General features: G+C 43.7%; 1 protein-coding gene and 1 long non-coding RNA gene across 4 annotated transcripts in view; one reads left to right on the forward strand and one right to left on the reverse strand.

The window, feature by feature from the left end:
• Positions 1–446: 446 nt before the first annotated feature.
• The window catches only part of EFNB2 (ephrin B2), a 47,054-nt gene continuing 27,489 nt past the window's right edge, over positions 447–20,011 (reverse strand). The window contains exons 3-5 of one of the 3 annotated variants that reach the window (XM_081550471.1): positions 4,896–4,988; positions 4,048–4,161; positions 447–1,804 (exon numbers count right to left, since the gene is read on the reverse strand). In XM_081550471.1, the coding sequence (XP_081406597.1) occupies positions 1,416–1,804; positions 4,048–4,161; positions 4,896–4,988 (596 nt within the window). In that variant the 3' untranslated portion in view covers positions 447–1,415. The remainder of the gene's footprint in view (positions 1,805–4,047; positions 4,162–4,895; positions 4,989–20,011) is intronic. The other 2 variants (XM_081550472.1, XM_081550473.1) reach the window with 2 other exon arrangements.
• Positions 616–5,044, forward strand: LOC145529805 (uncharacterized). The gene is made up of 2 exons (XR_014071361.1): positions 616–2,412; positions 2,549–5,044. It is a non-coding gene; the product is annotated as an uncharacterized LOC145529805 (long non-coding RNA).

Here is a 20,011-nt window from a genome sequence, read left to right on the forward strand (position 1 = left end):
TCAGCACCCACCCCTCGGCCCGCGGCCAGGACGGCACCGCCATAAACCAAAGCGTCACAAAGCCTGATGAGGAGGAGGGTGGCAGGGGAGGGGCGATGAGGGGGCGGGGGGATCTGACCTTCCTTACGGATATGAAGATGCCTTTATAATGTCAATGATGATGGAATTACAGCCCGTGTGACCTTTGGCTTTTTAAATTTCTAGGTCAGATTTGGCTCTCTGCTATTCTCCTAAAGGCTCTCCCTGTGTTAATAAAATGTGATAAGTATAGCAGCTGAGTCTGCTTTAAACAACATCCAAAGCAGACCGACGACTTCCCTACAGCTTCACAGCTAGCTGTACGTCTATTGCCAGTACCACGAAAGTCCTGCCCGAATCACCCTTCTCTCCAAGCCTGGTCCTCTACCAACAATGCCCCTTTGTTTCACCCGGCTAGAGAGGGACTATTTTCTTTTATTTTTTCCTGTGCATTGCTATTTGATAAGAGTGAATTCCTTCAAATGCACCCTAATCTACTGTGTGTGTTATGTCTCCTACTTGCCTCTTAAAAATCTTAGCAAAACCAAAGTGCTGTGCTCTCTAATTGGGGCTTTCCCTTCCCAAATCTTGTTTCAGAGGCGGCAGCACGGAACCGCCTTTGCAGACAGACAGCCTTTGCATCTGCCCCACGCCCCCTTCTCACGAAACTCCTCGTCTTCCTGGGCTGACAGCCGAGCATCTGGCTGGAAGGCTCCTTTTTACCCGCAAACGCCATTCTTGTCAACGTGTGGCCCCTTCCGCTGCGGCTGTTGTTGCAAAAGGATGGAGTAGGAGACGCCCAACGTTAATGTCCCATGAGTGATGCGAGTGTGGCGTGGGGGGGAATCTCGTGTGAAAGCCTGCAGAGCCCTGGATGACAGAGCGTGTGCAACAGTGAAGACTAGAAGCCAGCGGTCTCCCAAGGCCTCACGCAGCCAGAGTCTGTGCGACAAGACAAGTCCGGGGTGCAGCTCAGGGGTGGGGGGTGGGGGGCCACGCCCGAGGCAGAGGGCGGCCCCGCCAGGCCCGGCGACCCAAGGGCCTGGGATGCTCCCAGCTCTCGCTCCCGCCCACCAGCCGCTCGGTCTCCCGGCTCCTGCGGAGGCCCGCAGGCACGCGCGCTCGTGGTACCCAGTGGTACTTGGAGGAGGAGAGGGGCGGGGCGCGCACGCGCATCTTCTACGCGAGTCTTCCGACGGCCGGGGCGCATCTTCCGTCACCGCGGCCGAAACGCTACAGACTAGTAAGCTGTCCGACTCCACGGGGCTCTTCCGAGAAGGGGTGTCCCCGCTCCCCGCTGCGCGTTAGTCCGTCGCAGACACAGGGGGTCTCAGACCCTCGGCGGGCGGCAGCGGGGACAGTAAGTTTCCTCCGGGAAGCGAAGGCACCGCCGAGGCTCAGACCTTGTAGTAAATGTTCGCCGGGCTCTGCGGGGGCATCTCCTGGACTATGTACACCGGGTGCCCGTAGTCCCCGCTGACCTTCTCGTAGTGGGGGCAGAAGACACTGTCCGCGGTCCTTAGCGGGATGATGATGTCGCTGGGCTCCGAGCCGTTGTTGTTGCCGCCGCGCTTGGGCGTGGCCAGCGTGCTCAGTGACAGTGTGGCCGTGTGCTGCGGAGAATGCTTGCGGTGCCGCCGGCGGTACTTGAGCAGCAGGACCACCAGCGTGATGATGATGACGATGAAGATGATGCATCCTGAAGCTATCCCTGCGAATAAGGCCACTTCGGAACCGAGGATATTGCTCCCAGAATGTCCGGCGCTGCTACCGTCTGTGCTGGAACCTGCGGGGAGGATGGGGGTGGGGAGAGCGGTCAGAAGAGTCACCGCTGTGTGTGTGGCGTGGGGTGGGGCGGGGGTCTGGAGCGCTGCTGGGGATGGGGGGGAGGGGTGTGCCCAGGTGGGAAAACTCAGCGGGGGACCAAACATCTCCCCGGCAGCTAGACTCTGGTAAACCAATCACCTCGTTTATTAGCCAAATGCAAGGGTAAACCAGAAAATTGGAATTGACCAACCACTACTATATATAAACTAGAAAACCAACAAGGACCTACTGTGGGCTTCCCTAGTGGCTCAGAAGGTAAAGAATCTGCCTGCAATGCAGGAGACCCGGGTTCCATCCCTGGGTGGGGAAGATCCCCTGGAGAAGGAAATGGTAACCCACTCTAGTATTCTTCCCTGAAAAATCCCGTGGACAGAGGAGCCTGGAGGGCTACAGTCCAAGGGGTTGCAAAGCATCAGACATCACTGGGCAACTAACAATACAATAAAAGAACCTACTGTATAGCCCAGGGAACGACACTCAGTATTTTGTAATAACTTACAAGGGAAAAGAATCTAAAGAAGAGCATATACGCATAACTGGATCACTGTGCTATACTAACACGACATGGTAAATTATTTGTTTTGTTCAGTCGCTAAGTCGTGTGAGTCTTTATTGACCCCATGGACTGTAGCCTGTCAGGCTCCTCTGTCCATGGGATTTCCCAGGCAAGAATACTGGAATGCGTTGCCATTTCCTTCTCCAGGGGTTTTTCCTGATCCTAGGATTGAACCTGCATCTCCTGCATTGGCAGGCAGATTTTTTTTTTTACCAATGAGCCACTACTGTACTTCAGTTAAAACAACAACAACAACAACAACAAAAACCAGCTAAATACAAATGGCAGAAGCCAGCCCTGGGGGGAGACGGGACTCCAGGGGGGGCTTTGATGCTGCTCCCAGACGGCTTCATTTCCCCTCCACACATCATCGTCCATCAGCCGCGAGAACGGGCTGTGACAGGCAGCGCTTGATCTTGCCCCACGTCTCAACCCAGGTCAGCCAGCCTGCAGCCACCACAGAGCGCAGGAGAGGAAGTGACCAGGTCTTCAGGTCAGCGTCTGCCGCTCAGGCGGCACCGCTCTTGGACCGCCTTCTGGCTCCGGAGGCTTCCGGGGAATCTCCCAACCACCTGTCATTAAAGACAAGCCCTGCCTACCCGCAAAATGGCGGGAGAGCTCGCAGAGAGGGATGGGGCCTGGGAAAACGTTCAACCCCGTAACTCGTTTGTATTACTTGATTTACACTTAAAATATATCTGGAAGGCAGTAGAAACTCTCACACGGAACAGACTGCCAACCCAAATGCTAAGCACTAAAAAACTGCCTGGCATCATTATATTATCCATTTATCAGTTTGTCATAAGAATTTGACACATCTTGTCACTGAAAGTTAGAAATAACAACTTCCTTCCTTGACGCTTGGAAAGAGATGGAATATTGCTGCGTATGCTAAATTCGTGCAACTACCAACCAGGCATGCGGATCTTTAATACGGGACTGCTGACGTCTGCTCAGCGACCACCACATAACAAGTTCATTCGAGTGGTAACAAACACATAGCTATTTGCTCAAAGACTGCTAAAAAAGCGAAGTTACACAACAGTCAGTGTTATCCAGTATTCTAAACTTTTGCCAGGACTCCGTTTAATATCTCATTTTACACTGAATTCGTGTGAAAAAAAAAATTGATGAAACCACCTGAAAAATGTAGCATTGTGCAATATTTTAAGACGTTACCATCTTAAATGCTGAAGAGGATCAATCAGGCTCTCTATGGATTAGATATAATTAGATGAGGCATTAGAGCCTTAATTATATATACATTAACACCGGCTTGAAGCTAGTGTTGCAACCAGCATGACCAAGTGTCAGCCAGTGAAAATAGCTTTGATCTGAAAGAGCAGTGCTAATAATTGGCACTTACATTTGATGGATTCTGCTCTCGTGAATCTAAGACTTTTGTGGGAGTGAATTATTTTACTCTGATTGGGTAATTAATAACAACTAACCAAGAGCAAACATTACTGACTGCAGGAAGTACAAGTTCACATTCTGGGGCAGAAGTACCCACACTCTGGTACTCCCTGCTACGTGCGACACAGTAAGAGTGGTCCACAGTAAGTGTGGTCCACAGTAAGTGTGGTACTGGTCCACAGTAAGAGTAGTCCACACAGACTAGACACACACAAGTCACGCTGCTGTACCTGAATTTGGTTTGACAAAGGGACTTGTTGTTGAACTTCTTCCATTTGTACCAGCTTCGAATTCTGGCCTCCTCGTTGGATCACTATGCCTGGTTGACCCAGCGGAACTTGCATCTATATGAAAAACAAGCAATTACTTACAGCACAGAGATCTGGCGGGATCTACCTTTAGGAGCAGGATCTAAATCTCAAGAGGCACAAATAGCAATGAACATAAGATTTTTTATGCAAAGTACTGTGAGATGCAAGAATATAATTTTCCTTTGAAAGCACAATGGTTCTGCTAGTTATTTCAGAGGTTTAGCTAGTGAGGCCATCTGTGGAAACTATAGGGATTCTTGCATTTGGCAGGCAGAACATTGCAGATGACATTTTAATTTAACTGAGCGAGTTGACTGACTACTACCCCAATTTCTAATTAGAAGAATAATTCTGTCTGCACAAGAGGTCATCTTTGTGTGAAAAGGCTCAGTGAACACAAGTCTTCCGTAGTCAAGAGGCAGAAATGGGCAAAATGGCAGAAACTTTAGCTTGCATTCTGGATATGTTAATTGTAAACCAAAGGGGGTGTTTTGCTTTGAAGAAGGAAAAATCTAACTGCAGATACAGACATGGCCATGGACACTGAACTTGGCTGACCTCAACTTTTAGAAGTATCTCCAATAAAAAGAAGTGGGCTGCATCAACTTAAGGAAGTCGCTCAGTGGCTCAAGGTGCGCAGAAAGGTTTGCTTTGGAAACTAAGCTGAAGAGTGAGTGGAGGAGCATGTGCGCAGCCCTGGGGGCAGCCATACTAGCTGGGGGCCCAACCAGATCAGAGGCTCCGTGAATCAGCAGACGGTTTTTTACCTTGTCCAACTTTCATGAGGATCTTCATGGCTCTTGTCTGGCACACCCCTCCCTCCTGGTTATCCAGGCCCTCCAAAGACCCATTTGATGTAGCTGATCAAAAATAAAATGGACAAAACAAAAAAATAAAGAAAAAATCAGGAAATCAATAAGCCAAGTTTACATGAACATGAAATGTCTGAAAACAATTCGGAAAATAAGAATTCACTCTTAGTCACAGGTTTGCTGAAAGTATGGGATGCTGAAAGGCAAAACAGAAAAAATAAAGAAACAAAGAGTGATGGATGTCATCCACACTGCCGCACGTATGACCTCTGGTTTCCAATGGACTTAAGCGCTTTCTCCTCCCTTTATAATCAACGGATTTCGTCTGAGTCTGTAGATAAAAGGAACGGCATCTTCTAAAAGCTGGCTATTTTGGAGTTCTGCCTCCAAAGAGCAGTACAGTAAATACGGTAATTTCAAAACGTGGTAATCATCACCCAGCACCTGCTTCCTCTACTACTGATTTCCTGCCTCAAGAACAATTAGCTTGATGCTCCCTGATTGTCAAGCGTCCAAGTTCTATAAACACTCAGAGAGGAGACTCCCACGCCCCTTTTTCTTTCCCCAGCCTTTCTGGAGCATAAGAGGTTGTACTAGAATTCACGTCTTCCAGTTCTGGAGTTTTCCTCCTCCATCATCTTGGACTCGACCCAAATGAACGGATGTGCTTTTACCACCACCATCGACCTTGGTCAGACTCATCATCCAGACTCCCTGCTGCAGAAGTCTGGGTGGACAAAGGGATCCATCCACATGTGTCCACTGCTCTGTGAGTCGCCCGGGGCAGCTCGGGACATAAGGCAAGGACTTGGTTCAGGTCCACCAGCTCGATTCCCTTTCCACCTCGAGGAGGAGGGGGAAGGCAGGATATTTAACCACTCCCAGTGTTTTTTTTCCTCGACAGTCCATGCCCTACTCTATTTGAAGACAAAGGTCTATCTCTTTAGGACAGTGAGTTCTCTGAAGAGCATTGTAACTAAAGCCGAAAAAAGACAGGCTGCTAGCTAACTTGCTGAGGGACTGGATTTAAATTACAGGTCAAGTTCCGGACGAGAAAAGGAGGTGGACGTTTAGACACTTCTATTCCTCCACAGTTCAAGGGGCAGGGAACATAAGTGTTTCATATCCAATTCTGCAGTATAAATCTTTTTCTATTTTTTTTTTTACTCTTTTTTTCCCCCCCCTTTTTTGGTCATGCTGTGTGGCATTCTGGATTTAGTTCCCTGACCAGGAATCAAACCTGTGGTCCCTACGGTAAGCCCAGATTCCTAACCATTGTACCCTCAGAGTATTCTCCCTTCTCTAATTACCAAAGTTGTGCCTACTAACTCTATACTTTTAAAAGCACTGAACTTTCTGATAAAAATACATCCAAAGACATTCTTTTAATGGGCTGTTTGTTTCCCAAACGGTAGGACAGCAGACAAATCTGGACAGGTGTGCAAGGAAATATGTATGCTGTGGATAATTATCTGAGCTGGAAAACAAGGCCTGGGTTGACTCGTTTTTGTGTTCTCGAGTTACTGACTTTTACTTCTACTGTTTTCCTTAATAACAATGGCTGCCTCTTGTGTGTATAAATATCTCTTTGCTTATCTGAGTGCTTCCTTAAAGTCCGGGCTCACAATCATATCTTACTCTTCTGTTCTTGCTGACACTGAGTTTCTCCTGGGAAAATGGACAAAAATTGCCATCATAATTTTTTTTTAAGAGTAAAAAGTAGATAGTATCCTCTTGTAGACGACTGAGAAAATCTTTGGCAGATAAGTTAGAACAAATACCTAAGAAGCTTGCATGCTTTGGCGACTCTAAAAAATTTTAATTTTTTCTTTCCATTTTATGTCTTCTTTGCTTTTTGTTTTTTCCAAACCTGGGCTTAAATTTCAAAGTATCTTTTCCTCCCAAAGGCCTAGAATAGTATGGGTAAGTGTGAGCAGGCACTCTTTCTGAGCAACATCAGAGCAGTGCTATAAATGTCACTTGATTTTTCTCAAAATTTAGGATATGTTTTTATACAGAAAAAAATGGTGAAAAGCTGATGTCTTTATCTGGCTGACAGTCTCAAAGGTTTAACTACTCAACGGAAGTGGAATTCCCGTCTTTTCTAATTCATACCCACATAAATGCACCCCAATGCGAAGTTCAATGACTAAGTGTTCCTTGCTAAAACTTTAACATTGAGCTGATAAATGATAAAAATAAGATTTGAAGGTTGATAGAAGAAAAAAAAAAAAACAACCAGGTAAGGGGAAGGAATATAGATTTATTTATTTAACCTTGATGTAAAAAGATCAAAGATTCAGGTCTAAAAGGAAAAAATAAGGGAATACAAGAAAGGATAGGCAAGTCAGAGCAGAGAAGAGTCGCTGGTGAGTAACATTCAGAACTGCACCTGCAGAGGCAGAAATGACAGCCAACTTCCACTTCGTCAATCTGGAGGCAGGAGGGGTGCACATAATTCGAGTGACTTTTCTTTTGATTTTAATTTATAGGTCAGTGCCTTTTCCGAATACCGAATACCAGTGCCTCCATGGAGAGCTCCCTTTGGTTTACTCAAAGTGATGTCTGAGGAGCCCCTAAACATAAAGAACTCCAGAAGTATTCAAATCAAACAGCAACCTATAATTTAGCACCCACAGACTATACGTGGCAGGCAGAAAATTGTGTAGTGGGAGAATAAGACTGCTTTGCATCTCCAACTGTGGACATTTTTTTATTCCTTGGGGAGGAAAAAAAGAAAAAAACCCTCAAGCCCTGGAGATTTCCAGAAGGAAACCTGAAGGTGCAGCTTTAGCTGTGTTCTTGAGGCCGAGGCCACTGCTGGGGTGGGTGGGGAAGGGTGGGGATGAGGGGGGAGGGGGGCCAGGAGCAGAACACTGTGACTGCGGATGGTTCTCCTGCTACATTCTGGACTCCGCATCCCTCCCCTCTAAGTCCACTTGGAAGTTGCAAAGTTACTGGAAGATACTGAAAAATTCATTCCTAATGTTTGTTTTAGCATCCCCAATATTTGGCTTTTAAAAAGGGTGCTAAGTGGGGAGTGGGTAGGATGAATTAGGAGATTGGAATTGATACATATACCCTGTTGCTTTTTTTTAACTTGTCATTTTGTATCGGAGTCTAGCGATTAACAATATTGTGGTAGCTTCAGGCGAAGAGCGAAGGGACTCAGCCTTTGGGGGAGACTCCATTCTCCCCCAAACTCACCTCCCATCCAGGCTGCCACGTAACGCTGAGCAGAGTTCCCTGTGCTGTACAGTAGGTCCTGACACATATACGCTGTTGATACTCCATTGTTCGGCACAGGGAACTCTATACTCAATGACCAAAATGGGAAGGAAATCCAAACAAGAGGGGATATACGTGCATGTATAGCTGATTTACTTTGCTGTACAGTAGAAACTTAACACAACATTGCCAAGCAACTATACTCCAATAAAAACTTTAAAAAAGATAAAAAAAATATTAAAAAGGGGGGCTAAGCTTTAAAATACAGTCAAGAGGGAATTCCCTGGCAGTCCAGTGGTTAGGACTTGGCATTCTCCATGATGAGGGCCCGAATTCAATCCCTGGTCAGGGAACTAAGATCCCACAAACCATGCAGCTCAGTCAAAAAAAAAAAAAAATACAGTTATATGTTCCAGCACAAAAGGATTTCTGTCCTGAGTTAGGAATGACGTAAGCTGTCTAGGAAAACCCTGTTTTAAGATGGAGACTTCAGAAGGTAAACTTCACAGCAAGTTCAATCATAAAATAACTCAGAGTAACTTCAACTTATTTTATATTTAATCTCACAGTAAAAACTAATCAAGGAGTACAAGTTCACATTCTGGGGCAGAAGTACCCGCACTCTGGTACTCCTCCCTGTGTGTGACAAAGTGTGTGGTACACAGGACCTTCTTATCAAGGAGTGTAGGGCATGTGGTCCCAATTCTAGAGGTGTCCCCTGCCCTCCCTTGCCCTCCGCCCCCCCTCCCCGCCTTGAGAAATGGTATAGCTGAAGGTCTTCTGACCTGATGACACCTCTTTATTGGCCTCAAACTCTGAAATAAAGCCTCAAGATTAATATTCTGATTTCTGCTGCAACAGCTAGTCACCAACAAGCTTTAAAAGGCTTAGTGGCTGACTTTGAAATACAACAAGAAATTGCTAATACTTGGGAGTAAAATCTACTTCTACTGCAGGAGACAATTTTGCAATAATTCTTATTGTTGATTTGAATGTATTGGGAATTTTTAACTGGGAGAAGGTAAAAATAAATTGCTAACCTCATTCTACTTAATTTTTCTTTGCATCTCTCAACCAGCATCATCTAATGCCACCACAATCATAGTATGACTGTACTAAATGGATGAAATTGCATTTAATCATTTAGAGAGAGAAAAAATAACATTGTTATATCTAAGCTTTTAGTGCCCAGACTTTTTTTTCCCCCTTGACTCAGAGAAAAACTAGATTTTATCAAACAAAAATTATCAGAAAAGTATCTCTATCTAGTTAGAAAGGAGGGTTCATAAAGATACATGGGCATTTTATAGCCTGCTTTTAAAATCTTTTGCTTCTGGGATCTAATTGCACTGAGCGAGTGTATTGAAATCACTAGCTTGTTCCTCCAGAGCCTGATTTTAAGTGGGTGGAGATCATAGCTCAGTGGGGGGGAATACCCTGAGTTCATCCTGCCTAAAAGTTCTCTTCACATCTGAAAACTACTCTGCGAACGCCTGTACCTGCCCGTTTATTTGTACGCGGACTTAAGTGCGGTTTCTCCCCCGCTGCAGGTAGGCAGTATGCTGGTGATCTGAGTAATAGAGGAGACCCAGTGGGCAAGGCAGGCTGCATTTCTGGCTGTGTTTTTAGACTGTGCCCACGGAGGGGAAGTCCTATCGCATTTTAATGTGTCTTCACTTGGTGGTTATGGCTCTGCCCCCGGGAGTGGGTGAGATGGAGTCTTGGATTCTGGCTGTTTTTATTTCAGTCTTCTACTTTGGTAACTGGATGGGGAATTAACTGCTGGCTGTGTGCCGATGCATACACGGGTCTGTCCCATCCACAGAGAGGTCAGCACCAAGAAATCCCACAGAGTAGGCACCTCCTGACGAAGTCATGCATCATTCTTAGGGGATGATGGAAAGAATGAAACCTCGAGAGAGCCTATGCAGGGTAGTTCATACTATTTTATTTATTTATTTTCTTGGCTGCACCTCTCAGCTTGTGGGATCTTAGTTCCTTGACCAGGGATCAAACCTTCGCCCCTGCATTGGAAGCGCAGAGTCTTAGCCACTGGGCCGCCAGGGAAGTCCCTAGACCATTTTAAAATGTAGCTTCCTGGGATGGGGCCAGATTGAGTCGGGGGGGTTGATGGACATCCCCAAAGCAAATATTTTTCTCATCAGAGAGATCCACCAAAGAGAGACAGATAATAAGCATACGGGGTTAGGAAATGAGAGAGTTCAGTTTTCTAGTAAGAATAAACACTTTGTGTCCATATAAAACTGCACATGACATAATTTGCTCTTATTTGGTTATGAAACAAAGAGCATTTTATGAAAATCCTCTATCAACATCATCTTCTTGGCACTATCCTTGTCCCCCGTGTCATCCGATGCTGGCCTTGCTAATTTTGGCTTCTTCGGGCAGCCCTTCTACACATGGGTCTCTCAAAACTCAACTCAAGAACTGGAAGCACTTGAAGCCTATTACCTGGCAAACTGAGGAACTAAAAGAAACAAACAAAGTAAGAAACTTGAAAAGTAAAGCGATGACACTAAAATACAGGTGATACATCGACTGAGTTACTGTTCTCTTCCAGCAGAGGAGGCAAAAATTTGAGTTTCTAAAAGAAAAAAAAAAGAACTGAGCTATGTAAGTTGAAAACCAGAAGGCTGAGAAAAATATAACTACTTAATATGAACACACAACCCAGGGAGCTGAGATCTACCTACTTCACACCCTGACATGAATTCAAATTCAAAATATATGATGCATATTCAAAATATATATTAAAGACATAGGGACTCAGTTTCTTGAACTCAATGTAGTTTAATGCCCTAGGTATCACAGCTATCCTTTAATATGCCAACTTTGAAGAAAAATTCTAAACATGGAGATGATAACAATCACTAAATGCCAAAAGTAACTTGCCGTTTGCTTTAATTAATAAAAACTTTTGAAACAAAAACATCTGTATAATGTGTCAAAAGGAAGATGAAAAAAAAAATCACTTCTAACTTCTTTTTTATATGCTTTCCTCCGTGGTTTTATAGTTAAAGAAATGGTGAATACACCACCATGGTTTTCCAAGGTCCTCGCTCTTTTTGCTTGGCGCAGTATCAAAAAAAGTTCAGCATTAATTCAAATCATATGGCATTTCATCCCAGAATGCCTGATCTTAGAGTGAAAGTTTTATAGATACTTCTAAAAGTCTCGATCTGAAGAAAGAAAGATACAAAGGAAGATACAGGACGTGTGCATTTTTCACCCAAGGAAACATTGTTCCAGTAATGATGGGAAGAGTCACTTGAACTTAACCCCACATCATTCTGGGTGTGTTTTGACATTTTAAAGCAGTAAATCAGGCATTTGGAGGTAATAACTAACTGGCTTAGCCCCAGTAACTTCTATACAACACATTCAGTTAGTTTCTCCACTAGACAATGATTTGAAAAAATGAATTAAAAATGAGGGTCACAATTTAGCCCCTTCTACCATATTAAAATACAAGTAAAGATACAAGTAAAGATACCTACTTTGCAGGTAGCGCCAGTGGTAAAGAACCTCCTGGCAATGCAGGAGACATGAGACGAGGGTCTGATTTCTGGGTCAGAGAGATTCCTTGGAGAAGGAAATGGCAACCCACTCCAGGATTCTTGCCTGGGAAATCCCATGGACAGAGGAGCCTGGCGGGCTATAGTCCACGGGGTCTCAAAGAGTCGGACACGACTGAAGCAACTTAGTATGCATGTAGTGACAAAGATATGGGTATCCAGTGCAAATGAATGCTCTTGGGTAAAATGGTATAATTTTATTTCCTCAATTTTAAATGCTCACCATGAACAGTGATAGGCTATTCTACTGACAACTCAGTAATGAGAGTTTTGAAAAATGTAACAACCTTGAAACAGTTTAGTGAGCTGCTTCTGTTTGTGTGTTCACTAAAAACTTGTATGACCTGTTACTTTTCCACATGTTACTCTTTTGGGGAACAGGGAAGATATGAAGATACTACACAGAACTGAGTCTAAGGGCGCTAACATGTGATGACATCTCCTGTGTCATACGAGACTTGGATGTTGAGAGAATTCAGCCAATTGAGAGAACAGTAATAATTGAAAATAATGAATATGACCCTCACAGCATAAGAAGTTCCATCACAGCTTAATCATAAAACCCCTTCACCATGAGGAAGTACATACAAAGTTCAAGGTAGGGGCAATCACTGAAGATGCTAAAAGCCATAGTCAGCTTTGATGAGACAGCCCTGAACAGCCACCGACCACACATAAAACCAGAGTGGGGAAAAAATGGGAAAAGGAGAAGCAGCAAATGTGTGTGTGTAAGTGTGGGCACACATCGCAGGTACATGCCGATGACAGAAATCCCTCCCAGGCTCAACGGCTGCTCTGACATTTGGCTGAGAAAGATCAAACAGTCCCAGAAATAAATCACCGGGCCCCTCTTTTAAACAAGAGGCAGGCTTAAACACACGGGGTCCTTTATGAGTGGCTTACTTATTTTCCTCAAAATATAGCTTGCAACACCTTGATGTCTTGATTTTTCACAAATTCTGTTGTGGGAAAACATTCCTTTCAGAGTTTAAAATTTTATTGCTACAAGTGATAATGATTTATGCAGGTAGGATCTCTCATTAGGCAAAATAAAAATTTCAACAAGATTTAAAAAAAAGAAAAAACTTTGCATCAAGTGTGCTTTAAGAGAGTGTCACAATGATTCAGAATTGAGAGAATGTGATCGTTAATGGTAAAAGAATAATCACCTTCTACACATGAGAGTCAACTTTAATATGGGCCAAAATCTACTTCAAAAGAGGAATCATATTTTAAAAATAGGGTGCCAACTCCCTGGTGGCCTAGTGGTTAGTTACGATTGCAGACTTTCATTGCCATGGCTCCGGTTCAAAAAAAAAAAAAAAAAAAAATTAGAGGGCCAGATGATCACTTCAATAGAATGACCAAACTCACATTAAAAAAAGAATGAGGTCAGAGTTCTAAAGATAAAACATAATGCCCTATTGTCTATATTAGCTTTACTTTAGCATTCTGATTTTTTTTTTTTTAATAAAAATGAGACTTCCCAGTCAAGAGAGAGTGATAATATCTAATAAAAACATTTTGGCCATGAAGAAGCGTATGTTTGGGCAAATTATTTCCAGCACACGATTTCTAGTCCACTCCTGAGTGTTTAACGGTCTTCATCATTAAAATATCTTTGTGGAGATGTGGAAACCTCTAGATAGTGAAGGGTCAGAGTAAAAAGTTCATGGTGGGGTGGGTACAGCCCACAAGCCTCCTGCTCGTCCCTAATCACAGGCAATGATATTAATGACCCAGTAATTGGGAGACCGCGGCACTGAAGTGGAAAACTTCCATCTGAGGCAGAGCTCATCTCTGGGTGGTAGGGCTTCACCAGTGACTGAATTAATGCTTGCTGACAGTTTAGAACATCACACTGCAGATGAGAAAATGCACCACTCTCAGGGCATAATAGCTCAGATGGACATGATGTTATTTGCTTTGACCACCTAGAGACCAGCAGGAACCCCGATAAAGTGCCCTGTCTGAATCTGCCCTACACATGAACCTAATTCCATTCAGGAGACACGTCCTAGACTCCAAGAAGCCACAGCCATTTTCCACATGTTTGCTTCAATAAAAGAACACCTTCAGCTCCTGATTTAACATCAGGAACAATGAAACTGTGTTACTCCACCAAGGCAAAAAGACATTTGCAAAGCAGGACAGTCTTTAACGACACACAGCCTGGCTCCTCTGTGAAGTGATCAACTGTGCTCTTCCCAGAGGTTTTGCCTGCCCATTCATCCATCCACCCATCCATCCATCCATCCCTTGCTCCATCCATCCATCCATCCATCCACCCATCCCTCCCTCCCTCCCTCCATCCACCCACCCACCCATCCATCCACACAAACTGTACCCTTATACTTGTCTAAGGAAATCTGAAGTCTCTTATTACCCCTTTTGTACACTTGAGAGATTTTTTTATTATTTTTAGTTTTACTATTTAGCCACTTCTCATTGACAGGCAAAGTACACTGGACCTGTGAACAACATTAGGGTTAGAGACCCCAACCCCCGAGCAGTCGGGAATCCGAGTCTGGTTTACAGTGGGCCCTCCGTACCCGTGGTTCTTCCATATCCTCGAATTCAACCAACAGCAGATCTTAAGGTGCTGGAATATTTACTACTGAAAAAATCTGCACATAAGTGGATCCAACCAGTTCAACCTGTGCTGTTCAAGGGTTAACTGTACTTGATAAAACACAAAGCTCCGTTTTACTGGAGAAGTGGAATTGACTGATAGTAGCTCTAAAAAGAAAAATGAAAATTCAGATGATCTGACAAATTGCCACTACAACCACTGTTAACCAATGGCCCTTTCTACTTTCCTACTGCTTTACAGAATTTCCGGAGGTCAATTTCGGGGCATATGATTGAAGTTAGTCATCGCTGTGATCACGCCTGGTCACTCAGTCATGTCTGGCTCTTTGCAACCTTATGGACTGTAGCCCACCAGGCTCCTCTGTCCATGGGGATTCTGCAGGCAAAAATACTGGAGTGGGTAGCCATTCCCTTCTCCAAGGATCTTCCCAACCCAGGGATGGAACCCGGGTCTCCTGCATTGCAGGCAGATTCCTTACCATCTAAGCCACCAGGGAAGACTGAGGCTAGTTATACATTTACCCAACACAGGCCAGCACCTCTGGTCCAACATGTCTGATACAAGCACAGAGCTCTCTGGGTATCCATGGTGAGTATCCATGCTTGGGTGTCTGGGTATCCATGCGTGCTTCGGCCATGCATGCACTTTGTATGTATATATGCTCTCTCTGCTGTCACTATGTATGTGACATGTGTGTCCCAGTATGCAGTACGCTCTGGCTGTAGACTATCTTTCCTCTCCATCTGCACACATGTATGTGCTTGACAACCCCAAGCAGCGCTGTCATAATCTAACGATGCTGGTCTAAGGGTCTGAAAACTCTGGTTTCAGTTTTGCCCCTGACACTGCATGGCCATGTGAACTGCACTAAACTAGTCACACTTCCCAAGTTTCTGTTTTCTCACGGTGATAAAAATTCCTCTGTCACCTGTGTTTTGAGACTGCACAGTGACACAGAGTATGTGAGGCCATAACACCTTCTTGTAAGTGATCAAACACCCAGAGCCTGAGATTTCAATCTGTTAGGAACAAACCCGGGACTCTTAAGAATGATATAAATAAGTTCTTGCCAAGTAATCTTTTCATGTCTGTCTAATGCCTCTTGGCTATTTCTTGAAGTACTTTATTTTGGTTTAAATTTTGATTTTCATGATAAATATTTAAAGGCTATTAAGAAAGAAACGCGTTCTCATGCTTCCACCAAGTCTCCAGGACTGTTCAATTATTTACAAGTCTAAGTAAACTTTGCAAAAGCTATAAATACAGGTGCTAGGGATATTAAGATGTATTTTATGAAACAGTAAAGGCAGTTTTATTCTGAGCAATTCCTAAATAATTCTTTTTTTTTTTCCAAGGAATTGCCTTCACCCCTCATGTACTCTTATTTTACATGAGAGGCTTTTAGTCTCTCCCCATTGCTTTAAGGACCAGAGTCATCTTGTCCATTCATAGGTTATTTTGGGAAAAAGGAATGGTGCTCATAGGACAATCTCTGTCTAGCTTTAAATAAGATAAGCTGTCACTACCGCCAAGGTGACGCCATTGAACATGAACAGAGTCTCAACCTACAATAGCTTAATCCTCCTAAACCCCAAGAGATACGGGATAAATACCCCAATGGCCATGACTCCACCAGACCTGCAAGCTAGGCATTTCCCAGCACAAGCTCCAGTGAAGCAGAAGTTGAGATTTTATTCCTGAAATTATAAAGAATTTAAGCTTTATTCATATTAAATTGAACAAGGAGCCTTACTGATGTACTCCGTGAGAAAGCCTCCAGTATGGTCATAAAAGGATTTTATGTTACGCTAAAAATAACAGAAACGATGCTTCTCATGGTCAGACCAGTGAAAGGAAGTACAGTCTCAGTTCGTCTCAGTGACAAGGCAACTGTGACGCCTGTGTTTTCTCTAGAACATGTATACCACGTGGGGATGCTGTGGAAATGATCAATAAAAACACAGCATCTCCTTTGTGTAACAGGGAACAGAGAAACGGACCTGGCAAGGCTGGTAAGATGCTAAGTGGGAGATGATTATACATGTAGAAGACTCCGCCCAGTCTGTCTCTTTTGGGTCTTACAGAGGATCTGCTAACAAGCTTGGGCAATTCCTCCGACAAAAAGGTCCATAAATGCATGTTTCTCGGTAAGGAAAGCCCAAGGACAAAAGAACTTTTATAACACTCCAAGAAGACAAAAAAGAGGGAAGGTCTTATAATTAAGTTACGCAGCATTACTGAAACTTGTAAAGTCTCTGGAGTTTCATTTTGTGGATGGTTTTTCAAATAAATGACACTTTTGGAGCGCATCCTCCCCGCCTGCCAGCTCGCAGGAGCGCACAGGCTTGCTTTTAATCTCCTGCCTCTCACATCCCTCCATTGTCTGCCCCACCCCAAAAAGACCCCCAGTTGGGGGGTCTTGGGGGCCTGCCATGGCAGTAAGCACGTCACATACAGCACCCCACTTAAAGGCACATCATCCCCAGCTGACAGATGAGGGGCCTGAGGTGGAGACCGCTTCAGTTCCTTGTTGAAGGACATTCGAGAAGCTGTGCCTGACTCCGAGCTCCCAACTGGGTTTTCCCACGTGGCTCAGTGGTAAAGAATCTGCCTGCCAAGGCAGGAGATGCAGGTTCAATCCCTGGATGGGGACGATCCCCCAGGAGAGGGAAACAGCAACCCACTCCAGTATCCTTGCCTGGAGAATCCCATGGACAGAGGAGCCTGGCAGGCTATAGTCCATGTGGTTGCAAAGAGTTGATGAGCATTCTATGACAAAGCCAATCGGTTCAGTTCAGTCGCTCAGTCGTGTCCAACTCTTTGCGACCCCATGGAGTAGTGCATGCCAATCTATGAAGCCAACAGTTGTAGGTTAAAAGTAAAAATGTGTTTAATTCTTGAATTTATATGCAAGGCAATTCTATGCCAGGTATCAGACACAAATCCCTGCCCCAAAGTCAGATAAGTGACAGGCTCATACTGTCATATTCTTGAACTTGATGATGTTCCGTGAGGGAAATACAGCTTTTGCCACCTTTGTCATGTAAATAAGTCATCAACTAAAGCCCATAATCAACTGCAGAGACCACATATATATTCTAAAATAAATCTATGTGAAGAAGGACATCTGAAACCTCCCATAATGACTTTGCTAGGGAAAGGGCTTATACTACATTCAGCATATTTTATTTTTCATTTATGTATATATTTTTTTAATCTTTTGGCCACATCACTCAGCATGTAGGATGTTAGTTCCTCGAGCAGGGATCGAACCTGTGCCCCCTCCACTGGCAGCATGAAATCTTAACTGCTGGACCACCAGAGAAGTGTCTATTGAGTATATTTAGTGCCAGGTGCTACATTTACTCCCAGAAATAAGGAAATCAAAAACTAAAAAGAAAAACAAACAGGAAAAAGGAAAACACTCCACAAAACTACGGGAACGGAATCTGCTGTTTTGTTTTGATTCTTTAAGAATGGTGTTTCCTTATATTTGTGTGCAAACATTTTAATTTATTTTGCAATTTTGCTCAGAAGTGGAGTTTATGCCTAAAAAATAGCAAAGCTGACTGAGGAGCTTTCCAATTTTATATGCTCTGATAACATTTAAAAAAAAAATTGCTTTGGAGAATGAAACCCATGATGGGCCTATGAAATGGTGACTCATTCAAATTCATTCAGCGTTTCTCAAGAAGACTTTCCCGAGGGGCGGCTTTCGGAAGGACCACTGTGAACACAGCAGGGTGGAGTTACAGAACAACGTTTAATCAATCAAACAATCGTTAGAAATGATGTCTTTTAAACTGTTCCACAAATCCACATCTTGGCTACGGATTTGCGGTAAAAGAACGTAACAACCACACAAGGGTAAATTGGGAGGTGCCCTGGGCAGGCGGTGTTCTTCCTAACAGCTGGGCTGTGGGCAAGTTTCACTTAAAAATTATCCACACAAGGGCATTCATTGTCACCGCCTCTGACTCACACGTTTTTGGTAGTGTGATGAAAACCTCTTTGCAGGTATTTTGCAAGATTTTATGCTTTGGCTGGCTGACCAACCCAAGGGACCTTCGTGAGGGTTAATACTGCAAAGGACCTCTACACCAAAACTGCTGATTCATTCAGCTCTGAATTATTAATTCTCCTTTTTTTTTTAACTGTTCAAATCCTTCAGCCATTTGTTTATTTATTCTTCTCTTTTCATGAATAACTATTGATAAAAAAAATACATAAATAAATAACTCTTAAGCATCAACTTCACAGCCCATACCATGCTTAGATCTAGAAATATCCTGGTTAACAAGGCCACAAGAGCTGAATCTCTGCTGTGGAAGGCAGAGATAATACAAAGTGAAAGTGTTAGTCGCTCAGTCATGTCTGACTCTTTGCGACCCCATGGACTAGCCCACCAGGCTCCTCTGTCCATGGGGTTTCCCAGTAAGAATACTGGAGTGGGTTGCCATGGCCTTTTTCAGGGGATCTTCCCGACCCAGGGATCGAATCCCAGTTTTCTGCATTGCAGGCAGATTCTTTACCATCTGAGTCACCAGGGAAGCCCCAGAGATAATGCAGGTGAGTTACTAAATGATTTCAAAGAAACCAGTGATAATGAGTCCCAATTTGATATTTGGAAGCAAGCAAATCCTTCTGGGTTATCACTTCTAAAAAGCAACTGGAAACCAAGCATAAATTTGACACAAATAAGGCTGAGGACACAGTTAGGGTTGCTTGCCTAGTATTCACTGGAGTGTTTTTCTGAGATTGAGCTTCCTTTGACAATGGATCACTTCAGAACAGATAGTTATTTTATAAACTTCTTAAAAAAATGTAAAGACATGATAAAAAAAAAAAACTGTAGCTTATATAAACTGTTTGTCTTTGAGGCAATTAAGAATCAGAATGTAATGAAAAAAAGACCAAATGGTCTCAATATCCTTGCCTTTGGAAGATTTAAGATTAGGAGATTTTATTATGCAAATTAAGCCCAAGGTTAATGACTGACCCAGGTCACCTGAAAAAGTCAGTTCCCAAAATGAGGAAAACCCATATATATCATTTTGCCCCACGTCAAAGCAAATAATCGTCTAGGAGAAAAACTAATTAGTATGAACATCATTGCGTCATGTCCTTTCCTAGGGGAAGTCAGTGGATACTTGGTAGGTTTAAAAATACACTCCCAATTAAAAGTTAATATTGACTTCTAAAACTTAAAAAAAGTGTGATGCCTGTATTATAAATCTGTTAATACTACAAGTCAGTGTCTTTAAAGAGTTTACAGTGGATCCTATCCATTCAGCTGGAAAAGAGCCTCCCTGACAAGAGATGCTAGACCAGATGTACACATCCAACCATGAATGGTTTGGAACTGGAGACTTCCACCTTTAGCCAGAACAACAATAATAACAGTAAAAGCCGTTTCCTAGAGAAGAAATCAAAATTCAAAGAAATAAAGGAACTTTCTCATTAAGCTTAGGCAGCAGGACTAGAAGCCAGGTCTCAGGGCCCCTGGCATCAGTTCACCTAGGGAATGACCCAACACCAATTCCAATTCAGTCCACTGGCAACTTGGACTGTCCCTCTCTGGGGGTTATGAACAACTGCTCCAAAGCATCACTTCTCTTCTCCCTACCCATGGAAGGAAACCAGGATACAGCAAT

This window comes from Giraffa tippelskirchi, chromosome 12 (genome assembly GCF_054371585.1).
Source record: "Giraffa tippelskirchi isolate mGirTip1 chromosome 12, T2T-mGirTip1v1.2.pri, whole genome shotgun sequence".
Classification (NCBI taxonomy): Eukaryota; Metazoa; Chordata; class Mammalia; order Artiodactyla; family Giraffidae; genus Giraffa; species Giraffa tippelskirchi.